This window comes from Arachis hypogaea, chromosome 10, assembly GCF_003086295.3.
Source record: "Arachis hypogaea cultivar Tifrunner chromosome 10, arahy.Tifrunner.gnm2.J5K5, whole genome shotgun sequence".
Taxonomy (NCBI): Eukaryota; Viridiplantae; Streptophyta; class Magnoliopsida; order Fabales; family Fabaceae; genus Arachis; species Arachis hypogaea.
The window spans coordinates 24,264,449-24,289,428 of record NC_092045.1 but is presented as its reverse complement, the minus strand read 5'-3'; the positions used below and the strand labels follow the sequence as shown (position 1 = coordinate 24,289,428).

General features: G+C 36.7%; 1 protein-coding gene across 1 annotated transcript; it reads left to right on the top strand.

Annotated features, from left to right (window-relative positions):
• Positions 1-3,329: 3,329 nt before the first annotated feature.
• LOC112715397 (thioredoxin domain-containing protein PLP3B) lies at positions 3,330-8,010 on the top strand. Its single transcript, XM_025767153.2, has 8 exons — positions 3,330-3,653; positions 5,444-5,518; positions 5,775-5,822; positions 5,916-6,058; positions 6,146-6,218; positions 6,394-6,455; positions 7,509-7,606; positions 7,671-8,010. Exons 1-8 carry the CDS (start codon positions 3,570-3,572, stop codon positions 7,775-7,777), a joined length of 690 nt encoding a protein of 229 aa, XP_025622938.1. The 5' UTR covers positions 3,330-3,569; the 3' UTR covers positions 7,778-8,010.
• The last annotated feature ends 16,970 nt before the right edge of the window (positions 8,011-24,980 follow it).

The window sequence follows — 24,980 nt, the reverse complement described above, 5'->3', positions numbered from 1 at the left end:
AGGAGCAAAACCTGAACCAAGACAAAAACAGGAAAAAGAAGTGAAACTTTCAAGAAATTAAGAAACAGGGACCAGAAATTGAGATATCACACCACACCTACTGCAGTGCACCTACATGTCATTAGACCATAGGGAAGGCAGTCACCAACTACCCCAAACAATGATTATACTCATGACAATGAGAGTTGGTAAATGTATTAGGTAGGAATACATTCAAAACAGCAGATGAATGAGAAAAAAAAAGTATAAACAAACATCAATAAAAATATGTCAATCAACAGCTGAAATATTAAATAATCTTAACACAAACAACAAAAAAATGAAAGAGATGAAAAAATCAGAACTTGAATAATCCAATTTCCAATAAAGAATATATAGCACAACCTTATTATGTGTGGAGAACATATTTTTATGGGAAGACCAGCTGCTGGATAGTTTTTCTTTGGATAAAGACATGTGCTAGTTAGACAAAGAATACCGTGAACCCATTTTACTCGCACAAGGCCATTCTTTTCTCAATGAACCTCTTAACTTGAGGCCAAGGAGGTGTACGTCCATCCAACAGCGAAAATATAAAATAAATTTAACACAAACAACAAAAAAAATATAATCCAATCCAGTTGAACTTAAAAAATAAATAAATAAACAACATGCTACACATCAATTTTTGTGAATCACATCACCACTGATACAATAGATTATGTACAAAACCTATTCCTTGATAATGATCCACACAACCCACATGCAACCAGTAACACAAATAATGCAGTGATGCCATCATTTTTTACTCTAATTATCAATAGAAAATAAAAATGGAAAAAATTGTGAAAATTAGTTAAACTTTGGGGCAGACCTAGTAACACAAATAGTGCAGTGGTGCTATCTTATTCTGAGAAAGCCACTTCTTTTGTGAATGACATCTCAAATTCAGGACAAAGACCCCCCCATGTCTTTTCAAGAGCTGAAATACAAAATAATTTTTACATAAATAATAAAAAATTGAGAATGCAATTGAGTTGAATAACCAAATCTTTCATTCAATGAGGAAGAAGCTATGAATCAATTCATATCAATCACATCACCACTCACCAAATAGGTTAGATAGAAAGCGCATACCTTGATAGGCATTCCCACATTCTCATCTCCATTCAGTGGCATAGAGACAACTAATCACACCACACCTACTACAATGCACCTACATATCATTAGACCATAGGGAAGGCAGTCATCAACTACCCCAAACAATGATTCTACTCATGGCAATGAGAGTTGGTAAATGTGTTAGGTAGGAATACATTCAAAACAGCAGATGAATGAAAAAAAAGTATAGACAAACATCAATAAAAATATGTCAATCAATAGCTGGAATATTAAATAATTTTAACACAAACAACAAAAAAATGAAAGACCTGAAAAAATCAGAACTTGAATACAAAACTTGAACAGCAAATGGAATTGTATATATTCAACTTGAATCGGAGTGGCAGAAGCACATTCCTTTATGAAAGAGCAAACAAATTCATGACAATCAGCTCCACTTCTTTGCAAGAGCTGAAATACACAGCATTTTTTGCATAACTAATAAAGGATTCGAATGGAAATGAGTTGACTAACAAAAGGTTTCTTCAGAATACAAAAATAACTCACCAAAAAGCTATCAATAAATTTCTATCAATCACATCACCACTCACCAAATAGATTAGATAGAAAGCCCATACCTTGATAGACATTCCCACATTTTCAGTGAAGAATGTATAGCAGAACATCATTACCTATACAAAAGACATCTTCAAGGGAAGATAACCTAGTCCACATGCCCAAATGCAACCACCAATTAACTTTATCTAAACTTAATGGTTTATTTGAATATACACAAAATAAAAATACAAAAATACATTCATGAAATTTTAATATTGCATTCAATTGGTCTACTTTCAATATAATATATGAGAGTGCTTCATAAAATTTCACATGAAACATAAGTAACAGAACATGATTCTGAATACAGAAAACAATTTAAAAACTCAATGGATTTGTTGAATGTACAGAAAATAAAAAAATTAGAAATAGATTCATGAAATACACAAACCACATGCAACAAACAATTCAACAGAACAAAAGAAGAACTGATAATGAGTTCAAACTAAAGGTTAACAGCAACTGCCAAAGAATGTGACCAACAACATGAACCCAGAAACAAACCAAGTCACATACAAAATTTGCAAAATTAAAAATTTCACAAACCCTACAGAATAACATATGGGTTAACCGTCGAACAGATACCAAAAAACATCACAATTTTGCAAGATTAGAAATTTCAGAAACCCTAGAGAACAAAATCAAATCACATACAAAATTTGCAAAATTAGAAATTTCACAAACCCTACACAATAACATCTGGCTTAACCGTCGAACAGATACCAAAAAGCATCACGATTTGCAAGATTAGGAATTTCACAAATCCTAGAGAACAAAATCTCGCTTAACCATCGAACAGAAAAATTGGTTTGGATGCACCTGATTCATTGATCTGAGATCTTGAATCTGAGCCAAAAATTGGGAAATCACTAACCTGAATGAACGGCGATGAACCAAACTCCCAAGAAAACAGAGCTCGTAGACAGAGTTCCCTAGGGCAGACGAAAGGGAATTTGGAGAAGAAAGCAAAGCTCTTAGGGTTCCAAGAAATCATTACCTGTTCAAACAAATCCGTGAAGAAGGAAGGTTGCGTGAGCGATTCGGTGAAAGGGATCCGAGGTTGCGTGAGAGAGAATATGAAAGGGATGGCTGATGCAACCAAGGACAGAGGAGTACATGCATCCCTGTCCATGAAAAGCCAGCTGGAGGAGATGCCACCATGGAAGAGAGCCTCCAGGTGGGACTGTAGCCGGCGTGAGATGCGGGGAGGTCTCCAGCTCGGAGATAAAACCATGGCTATCTAGTGTATAATGATATATATAAGAATTTAATAAATAAATTTATCATTATTTTTATCCAAAAAATACAAAAGCTACAGTACAATATTATTGTGCAATTAATAATAATAATAATTTTATTTTATTTTATTTTTGGACGGAAGACTATTATGTCTAACAGAGAGAAATATTAGGGATTGATTTGTACATTAATTTTTTTGACTAAAATCTCTGTTTTTAAAATCTTTGGGAATTGATCTGGGTAATTACTCTGTCAAAAAATAAACTGAGAATTGATTTGTCTGCCGAAATAAAACCTTAAAGATTGATCTGTGTACTAATTTTTCTTGGAAATTAGAATATCCGATTCTAAAATTTTGGGACTATTTAGGTAATTACTGTTTTTAAAATTTCAAAAACAAAAATATATTTTAGCTATCCTTGCTACAGTTTAGGTTGGGACCTGGAAGCCTGAATCGTCCGATTTCACGATCCTTGCCACAGTTTCCCTCCGCATCTATACTACTAGCAAGCACCGGAGGTTGGTTCTTCCTCCCTCGTCCCTTCCCTTCTCTTCCCAATTTGTGCATACATTACACACAGATCTCAACCGTTCGAGCGGGAGGCTTCTCCGCGTTTCTTTCGTGTTTCGAAATGGATCCGAACGCAGTAAAGTCCACTTTGTCAAATCTTGCCTTTGGAAACGTAATGGCTGCAGCTGCCCGTGATTATCAGAAGGTTCAGCATCTAATTCTTCTCATTCCATTTTTCAAAATTCATTTTCGTTTAGCGGGTTCCATTCAACATCTGTATGAGATCCTAGGTCATTTTCCTTATCAATGAGATATCAAGTGTGAGAGGTGAAGGTCATCATCCATTGCCTTAAGGTTTTGGGTGAAGATTTGGCATCCTAACCCTGTTTCAGTTAATGGCTTAATCCATTGGTTGAAGTATCCGGTGTTCTTTCTAATACTGCTTATTAGTTTTAGGTTATTGAGAGTCTGATTTTACAGTGCTTTGGACATTGTTCCTTTGATTCAGTCGTTCAATTGGAGTCACCATAATCAGTGCTTTGGACATTTCCGAAAATTCTTTCTCTCTGTCAGCCTAAACTTATGGGACAAGTAATTTCATCTAATGGTATTAGAGTTTCTGTGATTAAAAAGTCTAAAATTTGATGTTGTGAACCCAAATAGAAGAATTTTAGCATAAGAGAAATATAAAAAGAGAGAAAACAAAAGTCTATGCAAAATTGAGACAAATCCAAAAGAGGCTCTCGTGTTAGAGGTGGACTAAAACCCCAAAGTGGTTGCTCAGTTCATGGCTTTCACCATTTTAGTTCTTCAAATCCAAAATTCACTATACTGGTCCTGAGATTTAGCTTAGGCACTATATTAGTTCCTGGATCTTTTCTAGTACCGAGTCTGCGAATGATGTGCTGAGTTGGCTCTGACTTGTCATGTTGGACTTGGGGCTAAACGGCGTTGTTTTATTTTGGCGCTTAAACAAGACAAAATGAGAAGACGAATAAGAGTTTATATGATGTGTAAACAGTTTTATCTCCCCTCACTCTCCAAAACGACCTCGTTTTTGTCTTGTTTAAGTGCCAAAATGAAACGATATCATTTAGTCTTATGTCTAGCATGGCAAGTTAGAGTTAGTTCAGCATTCCGTCTGTTGGCTCAATGCCGGAAAGGTATGGTGCCTGGAGCTGAATGGATTTCGGGACCAGTATAGTGAATTTTGAATATGAGGAACTAAAATAGTGAAAGCCTTGAATCACAGGACCAATATGGAGATTTAGTCCAGAAGAGCTAGAGATATAATTATTCATACATGTTCTCCTATCACATTAAGCTTTATTTGTTAGATTTGTGTGATTTGGTGGTTCTGAAATTACTGTCTTGCTGCATTCCATCTCGCATGTCCACGAACACACAAAAATATAGAATACTACTTACTGTATTTGACTGTTCTTTTTAATGCTTAAACTCTGCTATACACTTGAAATGTGTTTTTATTTTGGGGAGTGGAACCTCAATTTTTTTTCTATCAATTGTTTGGTAAAGTGTGATATTTTACCTTTTAATATCTGCTCTCATATGTTTTCTCTTGGTCTCACTTAAGAAGTGTAAGGTGAGAGATCATACTTTGCCAAACTATTGAGGGAAAAGAAATTGAGAGGATCCATTCCTTGTATTTTGTTGCACATAAGATCAAACTAAGAGTCCATGGAGTTGAACTGTCTTGGTTTTTCAATACTTTGAAGTTTTGATGGTGTTGAAAACTTGAAATTGTTCTACAATTATCTTTTTTCTTCTTTTCTTGTTAAGTTGTTCTTATGGCAAAATATTTAAGAACCTTACCATAGTTGATGATGGGCAGCTGAATAATCTGTATAGGGGAACTCTTATAACCACCGTAACACACACATATTCTGTTATGACATTCATAGCACACACCTCACTCTCATAGCACAATACCTGTTTCATGCTGATGTGATCTGACTAATATTATGATTCCTGCAGGAATTGCTTGCACAAGAGAAGGTGCAGGCATCGAGTTCTTCCAACCAGGAGGTTGACCTTGATGATTTAATGGATGTATGATTTGTAAACTTGTCAAATTTGTCATATATGCTTATTTGTGTACACCTTATATTTTCTCACATGAAGTTTTCACATGACCTTGCGATGTGTTAGTTCGTACCATCACTTAGATGCTGATGCGATCCCTTGTTTGTTCTTAATTAAATTTAAAAATCTTCATGCAACAAGATCATGTGAAATTTTGACTTGAGAAAATCCATTCCCAATATTCTCCCCTTGTTTCAAATGGATGACACAATGGATATATCAGGATCCTGAGTTGGAAAAATTGCATGCAGATAGGATTGCAGCTCTTAAGGTAGGAATATTTCCGTATGTATCAGGATTCATGACAATGTTATTTATTTATTTATTAAATACCTTGGTATAATTACTAGATTTGCCTTGTTAGAAAGAAGCAGAGAAACGGCAGGAATGGAAGAAGAAAGGTCATGGGGAGTACAGGGAGATAACTGAAGGGGATTTCTTAGCTGAAGTCACCGGAAGTGAAAAAGTGATTTGTCATTTCTACCATAAGGAGTTCTATCGGTGCAAGTATGTTTTCTGGGTTACATGTTGTTGCTAGACTTCAACACATCTCTGTCCCCTTCACCCTTTCACGCATGCTTAAAATGTTTCCAGGATAATGGATAAGCATCTAAAGTCCCTTTCATCAAAGCATATAGATACGAAGTTCATCAAGCTTGATGCAGAGGTCAGCATTAACGGTTACATTATTATTATTTGCAGTAGAGAAGATTTTATGTTTGACGGTTTTCTCATCATTAAGTCAATCTAATTGTGACATAAGTCTTATTACTTTAACATCACTGTTTTTCTTTTGGTAAAGAAATTGTGTAACAGTGTTCTTTGTTGATAATGAAATGCAGAATGCACCATTCTTCGTTGCAAAACTGGCAATAAAGACTTTGCCTTGTGTCATACTGTTCAGGTGGGCCTATATCTGTTACCTCATAACTGTTGGTCATGTTAATTGAGTGCTTTTAGTATTCACAAAGCATATTGTGTGTTGCTGGTTTCACAAAACAATAAAAAATAAAATAAATATAAAAATTGACTATCATCAATCTTTACTGTGCAACAGGCTCTTTACATTCGAAGTGCCTAAGACTATCATGCTTTTTCCTAGGGACTAATTGTTAGTAGCTTTATAGAAATAAAAAGGTTGATGTTGTCAGACCAGTTTATACTTCATCTATTACTTATTATCTGGTATCTGTTGTCTGTTACATATGCATAGAGGATTATTGCATGTGTCCAAATCCAAAAATGATCTCTCTTTAACTTCCCATCTTTTGCTAAGAAGTTATTTGTTGATGTAACTGAACAAGACTTACACATGTGAATAACTTTTTATACACTGAGTTCTGTCATTTCAACCATTAAATTCAGACATTTAACATAATAGATCAATTGCGCAAAATTTCATAAAACTTGGAAATTATTTGATATTTAATCTTACTACATTTTGAACTATAATATAATTTTGAAAATACAAGTAAATATCTACTTTAAGATAACTCGTTTATTGATGTTCTAATTCTTTCAAAATTTGTGAGTTTGATTATCAAAATAATATAATATGATTCAATGGTTGAATTGATAAAATTTAGAATACATAAGTTATTCAGCATTGTAAGCCAATAAGATTAATATGGTGTAAGTGGACCCATACTATTTTAAAAATAACTACCTATGGTATAAGAAATTAAGAACTAGCCAAAATAACTACCTATCTTTTCTTTTTACTAATTTTTACTATTTTCAACTAAATAATGATCTCTTTTATTTTATGTACTAATGTCTATCACTCTACCTTTATAATGTGTACAATAGTAATAAATATGGAATAGTCAAAATAGTAAGTACTTTATTCTTCTATAAAGAGGTCTTAGATTCAAATTTTAAGAAATAATAAAAAAATTACATGAGAAGGATATTCTATGAAAGAAAATTTGAGCACTATACTGTTTCTTTTGCTCAGGCAAGGAGTTGCCGGAGATAGATTGATAGGATTTCAAGATTTGGGAGGGAAAGATGATTTTTCCACAAGAACACTCGAAGCTCTGCTCATAAAGAAAGGTAATGTTTTTCATTGCGTTCCTTTACTTATTGACTGTAAAGTTCTCTAACTGTTGGTTTACAGGCATAATTGATGAGAAGAAATATGAGGATGATGAAAATGATGGATATGATGAAACTACGCGCAGAGCAGTCAGATCATCGGTCGTTGCTGATTCAGATTCTGATTAAAAATTAATCCACTAATGGTGTCATGGAAGTTTTTAGAGTCAAGATTTTGCTTTGTTCATATTTTATTTTTCAAGATCTCTGGTAGTCTGGTTTGTATAATCATCATTGTTAAATTGATGTTTATTTATGAGAGGGAAATTAAATCCGTGACAATACTGAAACCATGTGCTTGTATAACCGGTTTGAATTGCTTTGGGGCCAAACCAAGTTGAAATATGCAAATTTTGATATTATATTTTCTACTTTTTCAATGGACGATTTAGATTTATAAGAACAATTTATTTCGTTGACCAATTTATTGTGCTATAATATAATCTAGAGTTTACATATTAAATTTAAGCATACTTTTTTCTACTTTTTATTTTTTGTTAATATTTTAAATTGTCAATCATGAACCAAACTAGTCACTCAAATGGTTTTTGTTATAACTTATAACATTGTTATTGGGGTGGTGTCATGTCGTTAAGTGTTACTGTGCATGCTTACTTAAACTTAGTCTCACATGTCAAAACATAGTTTAAGCACAACATAGTGGCGCATAACATGTCAAACTGTGTTAGTGCCGTGTGTGAGTTAAGTCCCAAACTAAAATAGACCTTAGATTGGTGTTGTACAGTAAAATTGTTTTTGAGATTGATAAAAATATATCGTATCCATTTTCCGTTAACAGCATATTGATGTGGCTCAATGACGTAAACCATTAGTGATATATGGTATGTTAATGTGGATGGATGTATCGTGTTACAATATTATTTAGCTATGTCATCTTGCGCCATATGTTTGCAATATTATTTGTTCACATGTTATCCATTATTTCATCATTGTAGATATGCTAAATTGGTCCATAACTTTACATTAAGTAACTCATTTTAATCTATGAAATTAAATGTCATGTACCAAATCGGTCCTTTAATAGTTTTTTCTCTTTTTTTATTAATTCGAAATTCTCATATCTTTGAATGTACTAATTTTAGTTATATTTTTTCACATATTTTTTAAATAAAAATACTTTTGGTAAATAATTTTAAGATTTTAGTTTTAATCATATAATTTTTTTATAATAATTTAATATTAATAAAAATAACTTATTAACTTCTCATGTAATAAGAGAAGAAATTATACAATCACTTCATATAAGATCATCAATTTAAATGACTAAATTATCATCTTTCCTTATAAATATTCTAACAAATTTAGGTGCGTTGCAACCCAATTCTTACTATTAACATACATAAAGAATATGAAGAATCTGTTGTAAAAAAAGGAAAAAAACAGATACTAACTAATAAGATTGGTTGACCAATTTTTCATTAATTCAAATAATATTTTCAAATAATTCTATTATGAGGAGTAGGGTTAGTTAGATTAGTAGTGGAAGCTTCTGTGTATATATATACTCCTATTCTAGTGTACAAACAATGAATGAAAAATAACACTTTCTAATTCCTTCTGCATAAGTTTCATTCTTCCGCTTAGAAATTCTTTCTTTCTTATTCTTACATGGTATCACAGAGCAATAAAGATTCATGGACCCAGAAATCATCAACAACCCACTACCTTTCAGTTCCACTCTCCAAGCATCTTCTACACCTACGACAACAATTGTAAAACCACTATCCATTTCTTTACCCGAGAAATTGAACAATGACAATTTTCTTACTTGGCATCATTCTGCAATTCTTATAATTTCAGGTCAAGAATTTGAAGATCACTTAGACAAAAAGAAGATTCCAATTCGCTATGCCTCACCAGCAGATGCACAAGCTCAAAAAGAATCAAAGGCATATAGAGAATTGATACTTCATGACTACAATATTGTTTCATGGTTATTTTCATCCATGGACTCCTCCTTTAAGCATCGAGTTATTCGCTGTCACTTTGTTCATGAATTTTGGAGCCGCCTTCATACACATTTTGCATCTCAAACCAAGGCTCACATTAGACAACTCCAATTGCAATTGAAGTCAATCAAAAAGGTAGGATCAGCATGAGATTACCTTCTTGAAATCAAGAAAGTGGTTGATTTTCTTGCTACTGTTGAAGCTCCTTTAACTGATGCAGAATACACCAATGCCATTCTAGATGGCTTAAATGAAGATTATCAATCTTTTCTCACCTATGTTACAGCAAAAGATTCACCCTACTCTATTCTTAATCTTGAAGCTCTCTTGATGGCTCAAGAAGACATTGTCGAGAGATTCAAGAAACTGGATTGCTCTATGGTGCAGGTAAATTTTACTCAGTCACAACCTGTTAATCAAAACAATTATGATCCTAGCTTTGGAAGACACACAACAAACATGCCTAGTAGAGGAACTTATGGTAGAAGAGATCGTAGAGGAAGATCGCAATGTGGAGTCTAAATCAGTTTTTGTGCTTAACCTCTTTGATTGATTAATTGACAACTAATTAATTATTGAGAAACTGAGGAACTAAGAAATTGAAAATCAGTTACTAAAGATTTATTGTGAAAGATCTTTGCATACTTTAACATAAGTAAACAAACTTTGATTTCTCTAAGAGCATAAATATCTTTGAAACCCTTAACTCTTACCATCATTGTCTTCTCTCAAATAAACATTCAAATTCTCTATCCGTAAGCATTTAAGCATTCAATCATTCAAGCTCTAAAGTTCTCAGCAAGACTCAATCTTGCCCTCTTCAATCCAGGTTCTTTTAATATAATTAGGTATTTAATCTGATATTTGCTTGTTCAATCCTTTAACGTGGGAGTAATATCCACTCACTATGATATTACTTGAGCGATCCAGTACACTTGTCGGTATCCGTGAGCTTCAATTTTGGTTCACCACATAACGTTCGAAATCATATCACCTCGAGCACCTGACTGATGCTCCCAGGAGAAACTCGACATGCTTGTCCAAAAGGCACAAGAATTCGAGGCTGACTTGGAAGTGCTTGAGTCCGACCTCAATCAAGGGCACTATTCATACCCTGATCCAAAACATAAATCCAGGTCTAAAATAAATAAAACCTAATCAACAAGTATTATTCAGAACGACGCCTACCCGACCTCAGAGAGGTCGGACTCAGTGACACTGGTCTAGCTCTACTTATCTAAATAAGTAACTAACTCCTACAATCTCTCCAATTTACTAGAAAGGAGATCTCAACAACCTCTCTACCAAAAAAGAGTAACCAACTATTATTGAAACCAATCTATTAAAAATATGCCTAAAATCTATGCTAACTTAAGTATCAGAGTCTCTTGTAGGTACTGATGAGCGGATATTTTATACGCTTTTTGGGAATAATTTCATGTAGTTTTTAGTATGTTTTAGTTAGTTTTTAGTATATTTTTATTAGTTTTTAGGCAAAATTCATATTTCTGGACTTTACTATAAGTTTGTATGTTTCTCTGTGATTTCAAGTATTTTCTGGCTGAAATTGAGGGAGCTGAGCAAAAATTTGATTCAGGCTGAAAAAGGACTGCTGATGCTATTGGATTATGACCTCTCTGCACTCGGAATGAATTTTTTGGAGCTATAGGAGTCCAATTGGCATGCTTTCAATTGGGTTGGAAAGTAGACATCCAGGACAGGACTTTCCAGCAATATATAATAGTCCATACTTTGCTCGAAGATAAATGATGTAAACTGGCATTTAACGCCAGTTCCATGTTCCATTCTGGCGTTAAACACCAGAAACAGGTTGCAAATTGGAGTTAAATGCCCAAAACAGGTTATAACCTGACGTTTAACTCCAGAAACAGCCCAGGCACGTGAAAAGCTCAAGTTTCAGCCCCAGCACACACCAAGTGGGCCCCAAAAGTGGATTTCTGCACTATCTATCTTAGTTTACTCATTTTCTGTAAACCGAGGTTACTACTTTAGTATTTAAACAACTTTTAGAGATTTATTCTGTACCTCATGACATTTTAAATCTGAACTTTGTACCTTTTAACGGCATGAGTCTCTAAACTCCATTGTTGGGGTGAGGAGCTCTACTGTGTCTCGATGGATTAATGCAATTATTTCTATTTTCTATTCAAACACGCTTGTTTCTATCTAATATATTCATTCGCACTTCAATATGATGAATGTGATGATCCGTGACACTCATCACCATTCTCAACCTATGAACGCGTGTCTGACAACCACCTCCATTCTACATTAGATTAAATGAGTATCTCTTGGATTCCTTAATCAGAGTCTTCGTGGTATAAGCTAGAATCCATTGGCAGCATTCTTGAGAATCCGGAAAGTCTAAACCTTGTTTGTGGTATTTCGAGTAGGATTCAAGAATTGAATGACTGTGACGAGCTTCAAACTCACAAGGGTTGGGCATAGTGACAAACGCAAAAGGATCAATAGATCCTATTCCATCATGAGTGAGAACCGACAGATGATTAGCCGTGTGGTGACAGCACACCTGGACCATTTTCACTGAAAGGACGGATGGTAGCCATTGACAACGGTGATCCACCAAGACACAGCTTGCCATAGGGGGAACCTTGCGTGCGTGAAGAAGAAGACAAGGGGAAAGCAAAGATTCAGAAGACAAAGCATCTCCAAAACTCCAACATATTCTCCATTACTGCATAACAAGTATTATTTAATCTATGCTCTCTTGTTCATTTGCAAGTCAACTGATAATTATAATTGATATCCTAACTAAGAATTACAAGATAACCATAACTTACTTCAAACCAACAATCTCTGTGGGATCGACCCTTACTCACGTAAGGTATTACTTGGATGACCCAGTGCACTTGCTGGTTAGTGGTACGAATTGTGAAAAGTGTGATTTACAATTTCGTGCACCAGGTACCATCCCCACTATAACCAAGACATCAGACAGATTCATCTTCGTTGGAGAAAACATTGGACAAATCACCTAAAGACGTTTGGACCTCACGTTCAGACTCAAAACAACCCAATTTCAGGTAACACAGAAATATTCAAATTTTTTAAAAAGTATAATTAAATTTTTTTATAAGAACAAAATATATATTCTATACAATAGTTGATTGGTGATTGAGTTTTGAAAAGCATGTATAATGATTGTGTTTTGTTTTTGCACATTGCTCAGATAAAATCCTCTTCTCTTCCCATCATCGAAAACTTATTGAGGAAATTCTTGATACAATGTATTATCTAGAAAAGAAGGCTGAGTCAACTAAGTTCATCCTTGACCAGCGGTTAAAGTAAAAAAAATCACAATCTATGAATCTTATCTATTGTTAATTCATCGTTTTGGAGTAAAGTCAACACTGTGAAATTGATTACTAATAATATCCAACATATATATATATTATTCATACCCTGGCTAAAGTAACAAGCCATGCCCACACTAAGCTAAGAAGCCCAAATCCTAAGGATTGGCCTAAAGAGGTCAGAATCAGCACACGGAGGCAAGTAACACTTATTCAAAGTAAGTAACCGCTTCCTTATATCTCTCACCCATTTCTAGAAGAGATATCCCAACAATCCTAATATAAAGGGATGGTTATCCACCATCAGAAGTGGAACTACTTCAACGGTGGTTATTGCCTCGTCCCCAATAAATATCCTGACACACTCAGATACAGTTAAGTTCCAATATATACTAAAATCCTGCTTAACCCCTTGCTGACTTAGGCATCGGAGTGTCTTGCAAGTGCCACCCCCCATTCCTCAAACTCACAACTCAGACGGTGGCTCCCAGGCGAATACAAGTCGGAGACCACCTCCCTCCATAGTTTGGGCCTTCTGTTCTAGTCCAATCCACCTATCTTCAGGTTACCTACGTGACATTGGCGCCATTGTCGGAGACCTAGAAGATCAACCAACAATGGCAAATGACCATCAAGAGGATGGACACACCGCATCAGAGTCTGAGCAAGAACACCAAGACGCGGTCAACAACGATAGGGCAATAATATCGATACAAGGATTGGGAAGACAGCAGGCGAAGGTCCCTCTAACACCCAGGGATCAAAAAGGATCTCCTCCGAGGTTCACCAGCATGGAAAAGACGAGCAACCCCACTTCTGTTCTAGTTTTAATCCTTATTTTCATCTAGTCTCTTCTATCTTTCCTTATTTTGTTGCTTTAATCTCTTTAGTTTATCTTGTCATTTTCTCTACTTTTGTTATTTTTATGTATTTGCACTCTTTGTTACTTTTGGTTTACATTTAATGCAATTTTATGTTTCATGTCATTTATTGCTTTATTGAGTTGTTATTTTTACCTTCTTGCAATTGGTAGATGTAACATTTATTATTTTTTGTCATTTTATCATGCTTTATTTTCATACCCACCAAGTGTTGACAAAATACTTGGTTGGGTTTTTGCATAGTTTTTCTCACTCTTGGTTGGAAATTTGTGTGGTTTGGGTGAACTTGAGTGGTGGATGTCCATTCCACATTGTGTGTGGGTTGTTAATTAATTTGGTTTTCCTTGACTCTAAGTGACCCTTTAGTGTTGACTTAGGACTTAGGGATTGTGATTAATTATGCCTAGTTGACTTATCCTCGATGTAGGGTTGACTAATTAAGATTAATCCACACACAATTACCATGTTTGTGGTCCACAACTAAGATAGGAACCCATAACTACCAATTCTCACCAAGAGTCCTTTTTGGTATTTAATTTACATTTGCATTGCTTTTACTTGCTTTGACTTTTAATTTCTTGTATGTCAAGTTATCTTCTTGCTTATTTACATTCCTTGCACTTTACATTTCTTGCAATCTTTTCATCAATCCCCCTTGTTCCCTCATAGCCAATAATGACACTTAATTGCACTCCTAGGGAAGACGACCCGAGGTTGAATGACTCTCGGTTTAAATTAGAAATATTAAACTTTGATGTTTGGGATTTAATTTGCCGGTTTGGTCTATACTTGCAACGTAAGCTATCTTGAGTAGAAAAATCCAAACCGGTGCAAAATCGCACTCATTAAGTTTTTGACGCCGCTGCCGGGGAGTTACAATGGTGTTGTTGTTGGCTATTGTAAATATGTGAATATGTGTTTGATTGATTGTTTGTTTTTGCTAGTTTTAGGAGTTCATTTTGTTCATTCTTATTACCTTTGGTTTTTATTTTCTTTTTATCCTATGAATTCTTAACCATTGCATTGTGAGTTTTGTGCTATTGTGCTATTGGAATTGGGAATTTCAAATGCTTGTTACCTAGATGGAATGAAGGGAATTCACAACAAGATCTTGGTGCACAAGCTTTGGAGCCTCAAAAGCCTTGGAGAATACAAGCTTGGGTGGGATTTCAAGGAGGTTTGATGAGAGCTCTCCATAAGTCCAACTTAAGGACATTAAACCAAAGTGTTAGGTGGGAGACACCCCACCATGGTAACATTGTTTCAATCCTTCTCTTTGTTTTTAATTTAACTTAATTGCATATTTGTTAGTATTAGTTAGTTTAGGCTTAATTTAATTTTGATTTTAGTAGGTTAATTTGTATGTGGTCATGAGATTTTGAATGTTTTTGGGGTTGACCTTTCATTGAACTAAGGCTTGGTACCTTATAATTTTGAAGAATTTTTTTCTGTGAAACAGGGCATCTGTGCGTGCGCACCAACTTGTGCGTCCGCACAAACTGCATTTTTTGCCACCTGTGCAGCCGCACAAGCTTGTGCGTCCGCACAATCCTTGACATGCCCTCTGGTCACAATGCCAGCACAGCTTGTGCGTGCACGCTGCTCTATTTTCTGTGACCTGTACGGCTGCACAGACGTGTGCGTCCACACACAAATTGATAGCTCCTCTGGTGGGAGCATTGGCACAGCTTGTGCGCGTGGACCCCCTACTCTTTTCGCGTTCTGTGCGTGCGCACAGACTTGTGTGCGAACACACATGACCCTTTTCTTTAAAGAAAGTGTTCTGTGCATGCACACACCCTTGTGCGCCCACACATGTCTTCATCCCTCTTTTGCCAGGAGCGCTCGCATAGAGTGTGCGAGCGCACACCTTTTTTTTTCTTTATAGTGTGCGTACGCACACGTGTCTGTGCGTACGCACATCCCTGTTTTCTCACTATTATGCTTCTTTTCCCTTCTTCTTTCTCTCTACTTCTTTTCCTCTTTTCTCTTCCTCTCTCTTCTCCCCCTTTCACCCTATTTTATGCTTGTTCATGTCTGTTTTGTTTGCATTTTGTTTTCCTTTTTGTAATTTTATTAGTTTTGCTTTACTTGCTTGTTAAGTGAATAAATTGCAAGTGTTGCTTAACTTTGATAGGGTTGCTTCTTGGTTGAAACTTACACCAATGCACTTATACTTTGCCTTAACTTACCAAGTACCTAGTGGGTTTGGCTACTCATGTTTTGATTATACCACTAGGACAAATTATATAAGTGCATTGAATTAAGTGATTTGAGTTGAAATTACTTGTTCATCGTGATTTGCATATCAAATTCATCACATGTCTGGTACTTATTCCTTGTTAATGCTTTGCATTTGTTTGAGTGACTTAACTTGATTTTTTTTTTATATCAAGATTATCACTTTTTGTAACAAGTACCTTTCCATGTGAGTTTTTCATTGTGTTTCATGATGAATAAGGAGTTCTCGTTCATTAATGGATTGGTTATTGTTTATTGTGCTATTTTATACCAATATTGTGCTTTCACTTGCACGATTACAATAACCGATATCAAATACTCAATTCACTTTTGTGGTCACCTAGGATTGCTTGTTGATGAGCGGATAATTTATACGCTTTTTGTCATTGTTTTTAGGTAGTTTTTAGTAAGTTCAAGCTACTTTTAGGGATATTTTTATTAGTTTTTATGTTAAATTCATATTTCTGGACTTTACTATGAGTTTGTGTGTTTTTCTGTGATTTTAGGTAATTTCTGGCTGAAATTGAGGGACCTGAGCAAAACTCTGATAAGGAGGCTGACAAAGGACTGCTGATGCTGTTGGAATCTGACCTCCCTATACTCGAAATGGATTTTCTGGAGCTATAGAACTCCAAATGGCTCGTTCTCAACGGCGTTGGAAAGTAGACCTCGAGAGCTTTCCAGCAATATATAATAGTCCATACTTTATTCGGGAATTGATGATGTAAACTGGCGCTCAATTCTAGTTCCATGTTGCTGTCTGGAGTAAAACGCCATAAATACGTCACAACCCGGAGTTGAACGCCCAAAACACGTTACAACTTGGCGTTCAACTCCAGAAAAAGCCTCAACTTGTGGATAGATCAAGCTCATCCCAAACACACACCAAGTGGGCCCCGGAAGTGGATTTATGCATCAATTACTTACTCATGTAAACCCTAGTAGCTAGTCTAGTATAAATAGGATAATTTACTATTGTATTAGACATCTTTGGTCTCAGTTCTATTTTATTCTTCATCTGAGGAGACTATTGATCACGTTTTGGGGGGGCTGGCCATTCGGCCATGCCTGAACCTTTCACTTATGTATTTTCAACGGTAGAGTTTCTACACACCATAGATTAAGGTTGTGGGGCTCTGCTGTATCTCAAGTTTTAATACAATTACTATTATTTTCTATTCAATTCTCTTTTATTCTTATTCCAAGATATACGTTGCACAACAACTTGATGAATGTGATGATCCATGACACTCATCATCATTCTCACCTATGAACGCGCGTGACTGACAACCACTTCCGTTCTACCGTAGGCCGGGCGCATATCTCTTAGATTCCCTAACAGAATCTTCGTGGTATAAGCTAGATAGATAGCGGCATTCATGGGAATCCGGAAAGTCTAACCTTGTCTGTGGTATTCCGAGTAGGATTCCGGGAATCCGGAAAGTCTAACCTTGTTTGTGGTATTCCGAGTAGGATTCCGGTATTGAATGACTGTGACGAGCTTCAAACTCCTGAAGGCTGGGCGTTAGTGACAGACGCAAAAGAATCAAGGGATTCTATTCCAACCTGATTGAGAACCGACAGATGATTAGCCGTGCTGTGACAGAGCATAGGACCATTTTCACTGAGAGGATGGGATGTAGCCATTGACAACGGTGATGCCCTACATACAGCTTGCCATGGAAAGGAGTAAGAAGGATTGGATGAATGTAATAAGAAAGTAGAGATTCAAGAGGAGCATAGCATCTCCATATGTCTATCTGAAGTTCTCACCATGGAATTATATGAGTAACTATTTACTATTTTATTTTCTGTTTATTATTTATTCTCAAACTTATCATGAACCATTTAATCTGCCTAACTGAGATTTACAAGGTGACCATAGCTTGCTTCATACCAACAATCTCTGTGGGATCGACCCTTACTCACGTAAGGTATTACTTGGATGACCCAGTACACTTGCTGGTTAAGTTGAACGGAGTTGTGTCCACACATAGCATAGAGCCACAATAATGATTCCATACAATAACAAAGAGACCAACTTTGATGATCACAATTTCGTCCACCACTTGTGCCTTAAGTTTACTTATTCTTTACTTGCAACCTAGGCTACCTAATTGAGGACAGTGCTATTTCTTTTGATTATGTGGTTTCTATTTTTACCGGGTCAATGTGTGTGTTTTAAACCGCAGGCACATAGAATGCACACATTGCCTTTCATCACACCACACACATCTTACTTTTTTTCTCAATTATTGTTTATTTGTTTACAAAGCAACCGGAGCCCCCGGAGCCCACCAGCTGAAGGTGGAGCCTCATAGTCCTTCATCCCCTGGATCATGTGTATGCACGGAAGACTGTGCACGATTTAAGTGTGGAGGAGGATCGCCAACTTCAAGAGGGGTAAAAATTCCTCTTCTTAGACACTTTGCAATATTCTTTTTGTTCTTTTCCTTCAATTTTTGCACTTTGTTTGCGTTGTTTGTATATATTTCTTTAATGCCTATAGTATTATGGTAGTAAATATTTGCATGTTGCATGTTAGATTAAATAAGTTTGGCAAAACAACAAGAAATTTTCATGAAATCCCTTTTAGGGCATGCCATTGATTGAATTGAGAAATTGTCTTTCAAACTTGCTTGAAGTATTTTTTCATAGAACATAGAAAAGAGCTAGAACAACATACCTTGTGAGATTTGAGCTTTAATTGTATGGTTGTACATCTTCAACCATAAAGTTTGTTCTTGTGTGATAAACTTCTTTTATGATTGTGATCTTTGATTTGCATGATTCTATATGTCCATTATTTTGTGTATAAATGCATGTATATGATTGAGGCCATTGTTTCAAATAGCTCACCTACCCAAATAGCATATCCTTTATCTTCCATTGTTAGCCAACTTTGAGCCTATGCTAAACCCATTTGTTCTTAATTTTAGCACATCATAAGCCTTAAGCAAAAAAATAATAAATGTCCCTTGTTTGGATCTTTGATTAGCTTAGGCCTGTGAGTGTGTTTATCATTTAAGTTTGGAAAGTTTGGAAACATTAGTTGGGATAAAAGGATATTTTTATATTTTTGTCAAAATATTGAGAAGTGGGTACATACTCATATAGGAATTATGTTAAAACATATGCATTGATGTTCTTGTATATATTTTAGTTTGAAAAAAAAAGTGATGAGAAAAATAAATAAAAGAAAAAAATAGAAAAGAAAAGAAAAAGAAAAGTAATAAAAAGGGGACAAAATGCCCCAAAGTGAAGTCAATAAGAATCAATGTGTATGTGTGATGATCAAAAAGAGAATACATGAGTGTGTGGAAAAAAAAAGTGAAGAACGGGCAGTTAGGTTAGCTTTGAATTGTATAGGTTGTCATAGGTTAGGTGGAAAGTTTAGGTTAATCAAAGATTCAAATTCTAATCCACTTGACCATATGCATCCTACCTTGACCCTAGTCCCATTACAACCCATGGATAAGTCCTCTTGATATTTGTATGCATGCACTAAATAATTGTTGATTGTTAGATAACTTGCAAATCTTTGAGAAATATGATTAAAGGAGAATTGAGTGATTAAGCCCTAGACACTGAGCGAATTGAGTGAATACACATCCGGTGAGGGGTTCGATCGCTCAATTATATGTTCTTGTGCTTTATATTATGTCTTCTTGCAAGTTGTTTGTTTGTTAATTTTGAAAATCTCAATTCAATCCTTTGAGCATTGATCATAGTGCATTAATTCTTTGCCTTGGCCCTAAGGCTTGTTTTGGATTAATTGGAATCTCTTGTTTGTTTTGTGCCAAACTAAATAGAAACCATAGTGTACATATATATAGTATACACATACTTGCATGCATATAGTTAGTTACATTGAATAAATTGTTTCCCCTTACCATTCTCTTTTGATTGTGATTAGCATGAGGACATGCTATTGTTTAAGTGTGGGAGAATTGATGAATCCATATTTGACGATATATTTTGATTTAATTTGAGTGAATTTCATCACATAAACCCACATGTATTCATGTAAATAGCATGCTTTTGTGTTTTCTCCCTAAATTGTGCCTAATTATGAAAACATACTATTTTGAGTTTAAATTAGTGATTTTAATCCCACTTCTATGCCATTCGATGCCATGACATGTTTTTTGAGTGATTTTAGGTCTTAGAGGCAAGTTTGGCAAGGCAAAAGTGGAAGGAAGCATGTGCAAGGGGAGAAAATATGAAGAAAGCAAAGGAGAAGCACACATTGGAGTGTGCGTGCGCACAACCTGCTGTACGTACGCACAACCTGCTGTGCGTACGCACAAGAACCACAAAGCCATGTGTGCGTACGCACGACCACCTGTGCGTACGCACAAGAGAAAAATCATCATGTGTGCGTACGCACACACCTGTGCTTACGCACAGGTCTCAGAACGTGACTCATTTAAGGCAAATCGTTGGGGGCGATTTCTGGGCCTTCAGAGCCCAATTTTTGGACCTTCTGAAGCTGATTCTTCCTATATTAGACAAGGCCTTACTCCATGTGAAAGGGGGGAGCAAATTAGGGTTTAATTTAGCATAATTTAGTTCTTTTCTAGAGAGAAAAGCTCCCCCTTCTCTATAGAACGTAGGGATTTTAGTTTATTTTTCTTGTAATTTCTAGTTTTAATCCTTATTTTCATCTAGTCTCTTCTATCTTTCCTTATTTTGTTGCTTTAATCTCTTTAGTTTATCTTGTCATTTTCTCCATTTTTGTTATTTTTATGTATTTGCACTCTTTGTTACTTTTGGTTTACATTTAATGCAATTTTATGTTTCATGTCATTTATTGCTTTATTGAGTTGTTATTTTTACTTTCTTGCAATTGGTAGATGTAGCATTTATTATTTCTTGTCATTTTATCATGCTTTATTTTCATACCCACCAAGTGTTTGACAAAATGCTTGGTTGGGCTTTTGCATAGTTTTTCTCACTCTTGGTTGGAAATTTGTGTGATTTGGGTGAACTTGAGTAGTGGATGTCCATTTCACATTGTGTGTGGGTTGTTAATTAATTTGGTTTCCCTTGACTCTAAGTGACCCCTTAGTGTTGACTTAGGACTTAGGGATTGAGATTAATTATGCCTAGTTGACTTATCCTCGATGTAGGGTTGACTAATTAGGATTAATCCACACACAATTACCATGTTTGTGGTCCACAACTAGGATAGGAACCCCTAACTACCCAATTCTCACCAAGAGTCCTTTTTGGTATTTAATTACATTTGCATTGCTTTTACTTGCTTTGACTTTTAATTTCTTGCATGTCAAGTTACCTTCTTGCTTATTTACATTCCTTGCACTTTACATTTCTTGCAATCTTTCCATCGATCCCCCTTGTTCCCACATAGCCAATAATGACACTTAATTGCACTCCTAGAGAAGATGAACTGAGGTTGAATGACTCTTGGTTTAAATTAGAAATATTAAACTTTGATGTTTGGGATTTAATTTGCCGGTTTGGTCTATACTTGTAACGTAAGCTATCTTGAGTAGAAAAATCCAAACCGGTGCAAAATCGCACTCATCAAGTTTTTGGCACCATGGCAAGGATAGCTAGAACAGCTAGCACAAGTGCTAGAATGACAACGCAAGGTGGAGAAACACCTGAGGAGGGAAGCTGAGCGACAAAAAGAGCTTGAAGAAAAGCTCCTAAGGCTGGAATCCAACTTCCGAGATAGGGGATCTCGCGCTGATCGAGAGAACACCCCATTAAGGGGAGAAGACCCGTTCATAGAAGATATCATGAGGACAAAAGTTCCCAGAAACTTCAAAAGCCCTGATATGGATCTGTATAATGGGACGACCGATTCAAAACACCACCTTAGCAACTTCAAAAGCCGGATGTACTTAATGGATGCTTCGAACACAACACGCTGCAAGGCATTCCCGATGACTTTAACAAAAGCGACGATGAAGCGGTTCGATAGTCTCCCTCCCAGGTTGGTAACCAGCTTTGATGACCTTTCACATAAGTTCTTACCTGTTTTTCAATTCAGAAAGACAAGGTCAAGCATGCACCTAGCCTGCTAGGAGTAAAATAGGAAGTCGGGGAGCCTCTGAGAGATTACATGGAAAGGTTCAATAAGGCATGCTTGGAAATACAAGATCTGCCCACTGAGGCAGTGATCATAGGCCTAGTAAATGGACTCCGAGAACGACCCTTCTCTCAGTCCATCTTAAAAAGGCACCCGACCTCTTTGAGCGATGTACAAGAAAGAGCTGAAAAGTACATCAACATGGAGGAAAACGCCAGACTACGGGAGCCGAGCTGGCAATCCAGACACTCTCACCCATCAAACAAAAAAGAGAGGGAGCCCAAGAAAAAAGAAGTGGGGTTTGAAAGGTCCAGGAGATATCATTCCTACACTCCTCTATAAGTTTCCATAGTCGACATCTACAGGAAAATTTATCACACTGAAAAACTACCTCCCCCTCGACCCATCAAGAATAAAAAGGGGGAAATCGTAGTGAATACTATGAAAATCACAAGCTGTACAAACACTCTACCAATGACTGTTACGACCTAAAAAATGTGATAGAAAAGTTGGCCAGAGAAGGTCGGCTTGACAGGTATCTCATGGAAAGATTGGACAATCACAGAAAGAGGAAAATAGATGATGAAGAGCGAAGAGGTCCACCGCCGCAGACCCCAGAGAGACATATACATATGATCTCGAGAGGGTTTGTGGGGGGAGAACTCACAAAATCATCTCGGAAAAGACATCTGAAAGAAGTCTACTAAGTCAGAAATGAATTACCCGACCTTCCCACCATCTCCTTCTTCATGGAAGACGGGCAAGGAATCGTTCCCAGCCACAACGACCCAGTAGTAATTACCATGGTGCTCGCCAACGGGAGTTAAAGGCATACCCCAACACTCTCTTCAATCTAGGAGATACCCCAATTAAGCCATTGGGCTTCATTACCCTGCACAAAACCTTTGGAAGGGGGATGAAATCAAAAAGTCTGAGCGTCAACTTTATTGTCTTCGATGTGGGCTCCGCCTATAATGCCCTGATAGGCAGGACGACCCTAAATTAGCTCGGAGCAGTGGTTTTCACCCCTCATCTTTGCATGAAATTCCTAACACCAGAGGGAATCGCCACCATCAGGGGAGATCAGAAGCTGGCAAAAAAGTGTTACAACGAAAGCCTGAACCTGAAAGGTAAAAGCAAAGAAGTCAACGTTGTTTAGCCTAGAAGGATCCAAACTAAAGAAGAATTGTGACCACAGCCCAGAAGAAAGACTGAGGAGGTTCAAATTGGGCAAGAAGACGGAATAAACACCAACATAGGAGCCAATTTAGCAGAAGATATGAAGCAGAGACTGACAAAGCTCCTATAAGAAAACTCCAACCTCTTCACCTGGAAAGCTTCCGACATGCTTGGGATAGACCCTGAACTCATGTCGCATAAATTGGCGGTGTACCCAAGGTCCCGACCTTTCTAACAAAGAAGGTGAAAGCTTGGTCCCGAACAGACTCAAGTAGTCAAAGAACAGGTATAAGGCCTCATAGAGGCAGGTTTCATCAGAGAAGTTAAGTATCCGGACTGGCTGGCAAATGTGGTGCTGGTTAAGAAACAGAACGGCAAGTGGAGGATGTGTGTCGATTACACCGACCTCAACAAAGCATGCCCAAAAGACCCATATTCCCTTCCAAATATTGATACCCTAGTAGATGCTAGCTCGGGATATCAATACTTGTCATTCATGGATGCATACTCGGGATACAATCAAATCCCGATGTACAAGCCGGATCAGGAGAAGACCTCTTTCATCACACCTAGAGCAAATTACTGCTACGTGGTCATGCCTTTTGGGTTAAAGAATGCATGAGCCACATACCAAAGTTTGATGAATAAGGTGTTTGCACCTCACCTTAGGGGTTTAATGGAAGTATATGTGGACGATATGTTAATAAAAACCAAGGATGAGGCCAGCCTCATGACCGACCTTTCGCAAGTCTTCAACACCATAAGAGCACATAGGATGAGATTGATCCCGCAAAGTGCACCTTTGCAATAGAGGTTGAAAAATTTCTAGGATTCATGCTAACACAAAGGGGGATAGAAGCTAACCCCGATAAGTGTAGAACAATCCTAGAGATAAAAAGTCCGGCTTGTTTAAAAGAAGTCTAACAGCTGAATGGCCGACTTGCAGCTTTGTCCAGATTCCTAGGGAGATCGGCATTAAGATCCCTTCCATTTTTTCCCTACTAAGGAAAGGATGCCAATTCGAATGGACTTCTGAATGAAAAGAAGCTTTTCAGGAGTTCAAAAGGTTTTTAAGCCAACCTCATGTTCTTATCCGATCTAAAGTTGGAGAGGAACTCATCTTGTATTTGGCTATCGCCGAGAAGGCTGTGGCATCAGCGCTAATACAAGAAGACGAGGTCGGGCAGCATCCCGTCTACTTTACCAGTAAAGTTCTATAAGGTCCTGAGTTAAGGTATCAGAAACTCGAGAAATTTGCGTATGCCTTAATAGTGGCGTCTAGAAGGCTTCACCTTATTTTCAAGCTCACACAATAAAAGTTCGAACGAACCAACCTATGAAACAGATTCTTTTAAAAATAGATGTTGCGGGCAGAATGGTTCAGTGGGCTATAGAGCTATCCGAGTTCGACCTGAAGTATGAAACTCGGACAGCAATCAAAGCTCAGTGCCTGACTGACTTCATGGCAGAATACGCAGGAGAGCAAGAGGAGGCCTGCACAACCTGGGAATTATACGTGGATGGCTCTTCCAACAAAGTCAGAAGCGGTGCAGGCATTATACTAGTCAACCAAGAAGGAACTCAAATAGAAGTCTCATTAAAATTTGAATTCCCAGCCTACAACAATCAGGCAGAATACGAAGCACTGATCACCGGACTGAAGCT

Excerpts from the sequence above, each read along its gene's own strand:
- LOC112715397 (XM_025767153.2), top strand. The coding sequence starts at position 3,570 with ATGGATCCGAACGCAGTAAAGTCCACTTTGTCAAATCTTGCCTTTGGA. Across the intron at positions 3,654-5,443 it reads CTGCCCGTGATTATCAGAAG|GAATTGCTTGCACAAGAGAA; the intron begins GTTCAGCATCTA and ends TGATTCCTGCAG. Across the intron at positions 7,607-7,670 it reads AGCTCTGCTCATAAAGAAAG|GCATAATTGATGAGAAGAAA; the intron begins GTAATGTTTTTC and ends GTTGGTTTACAG.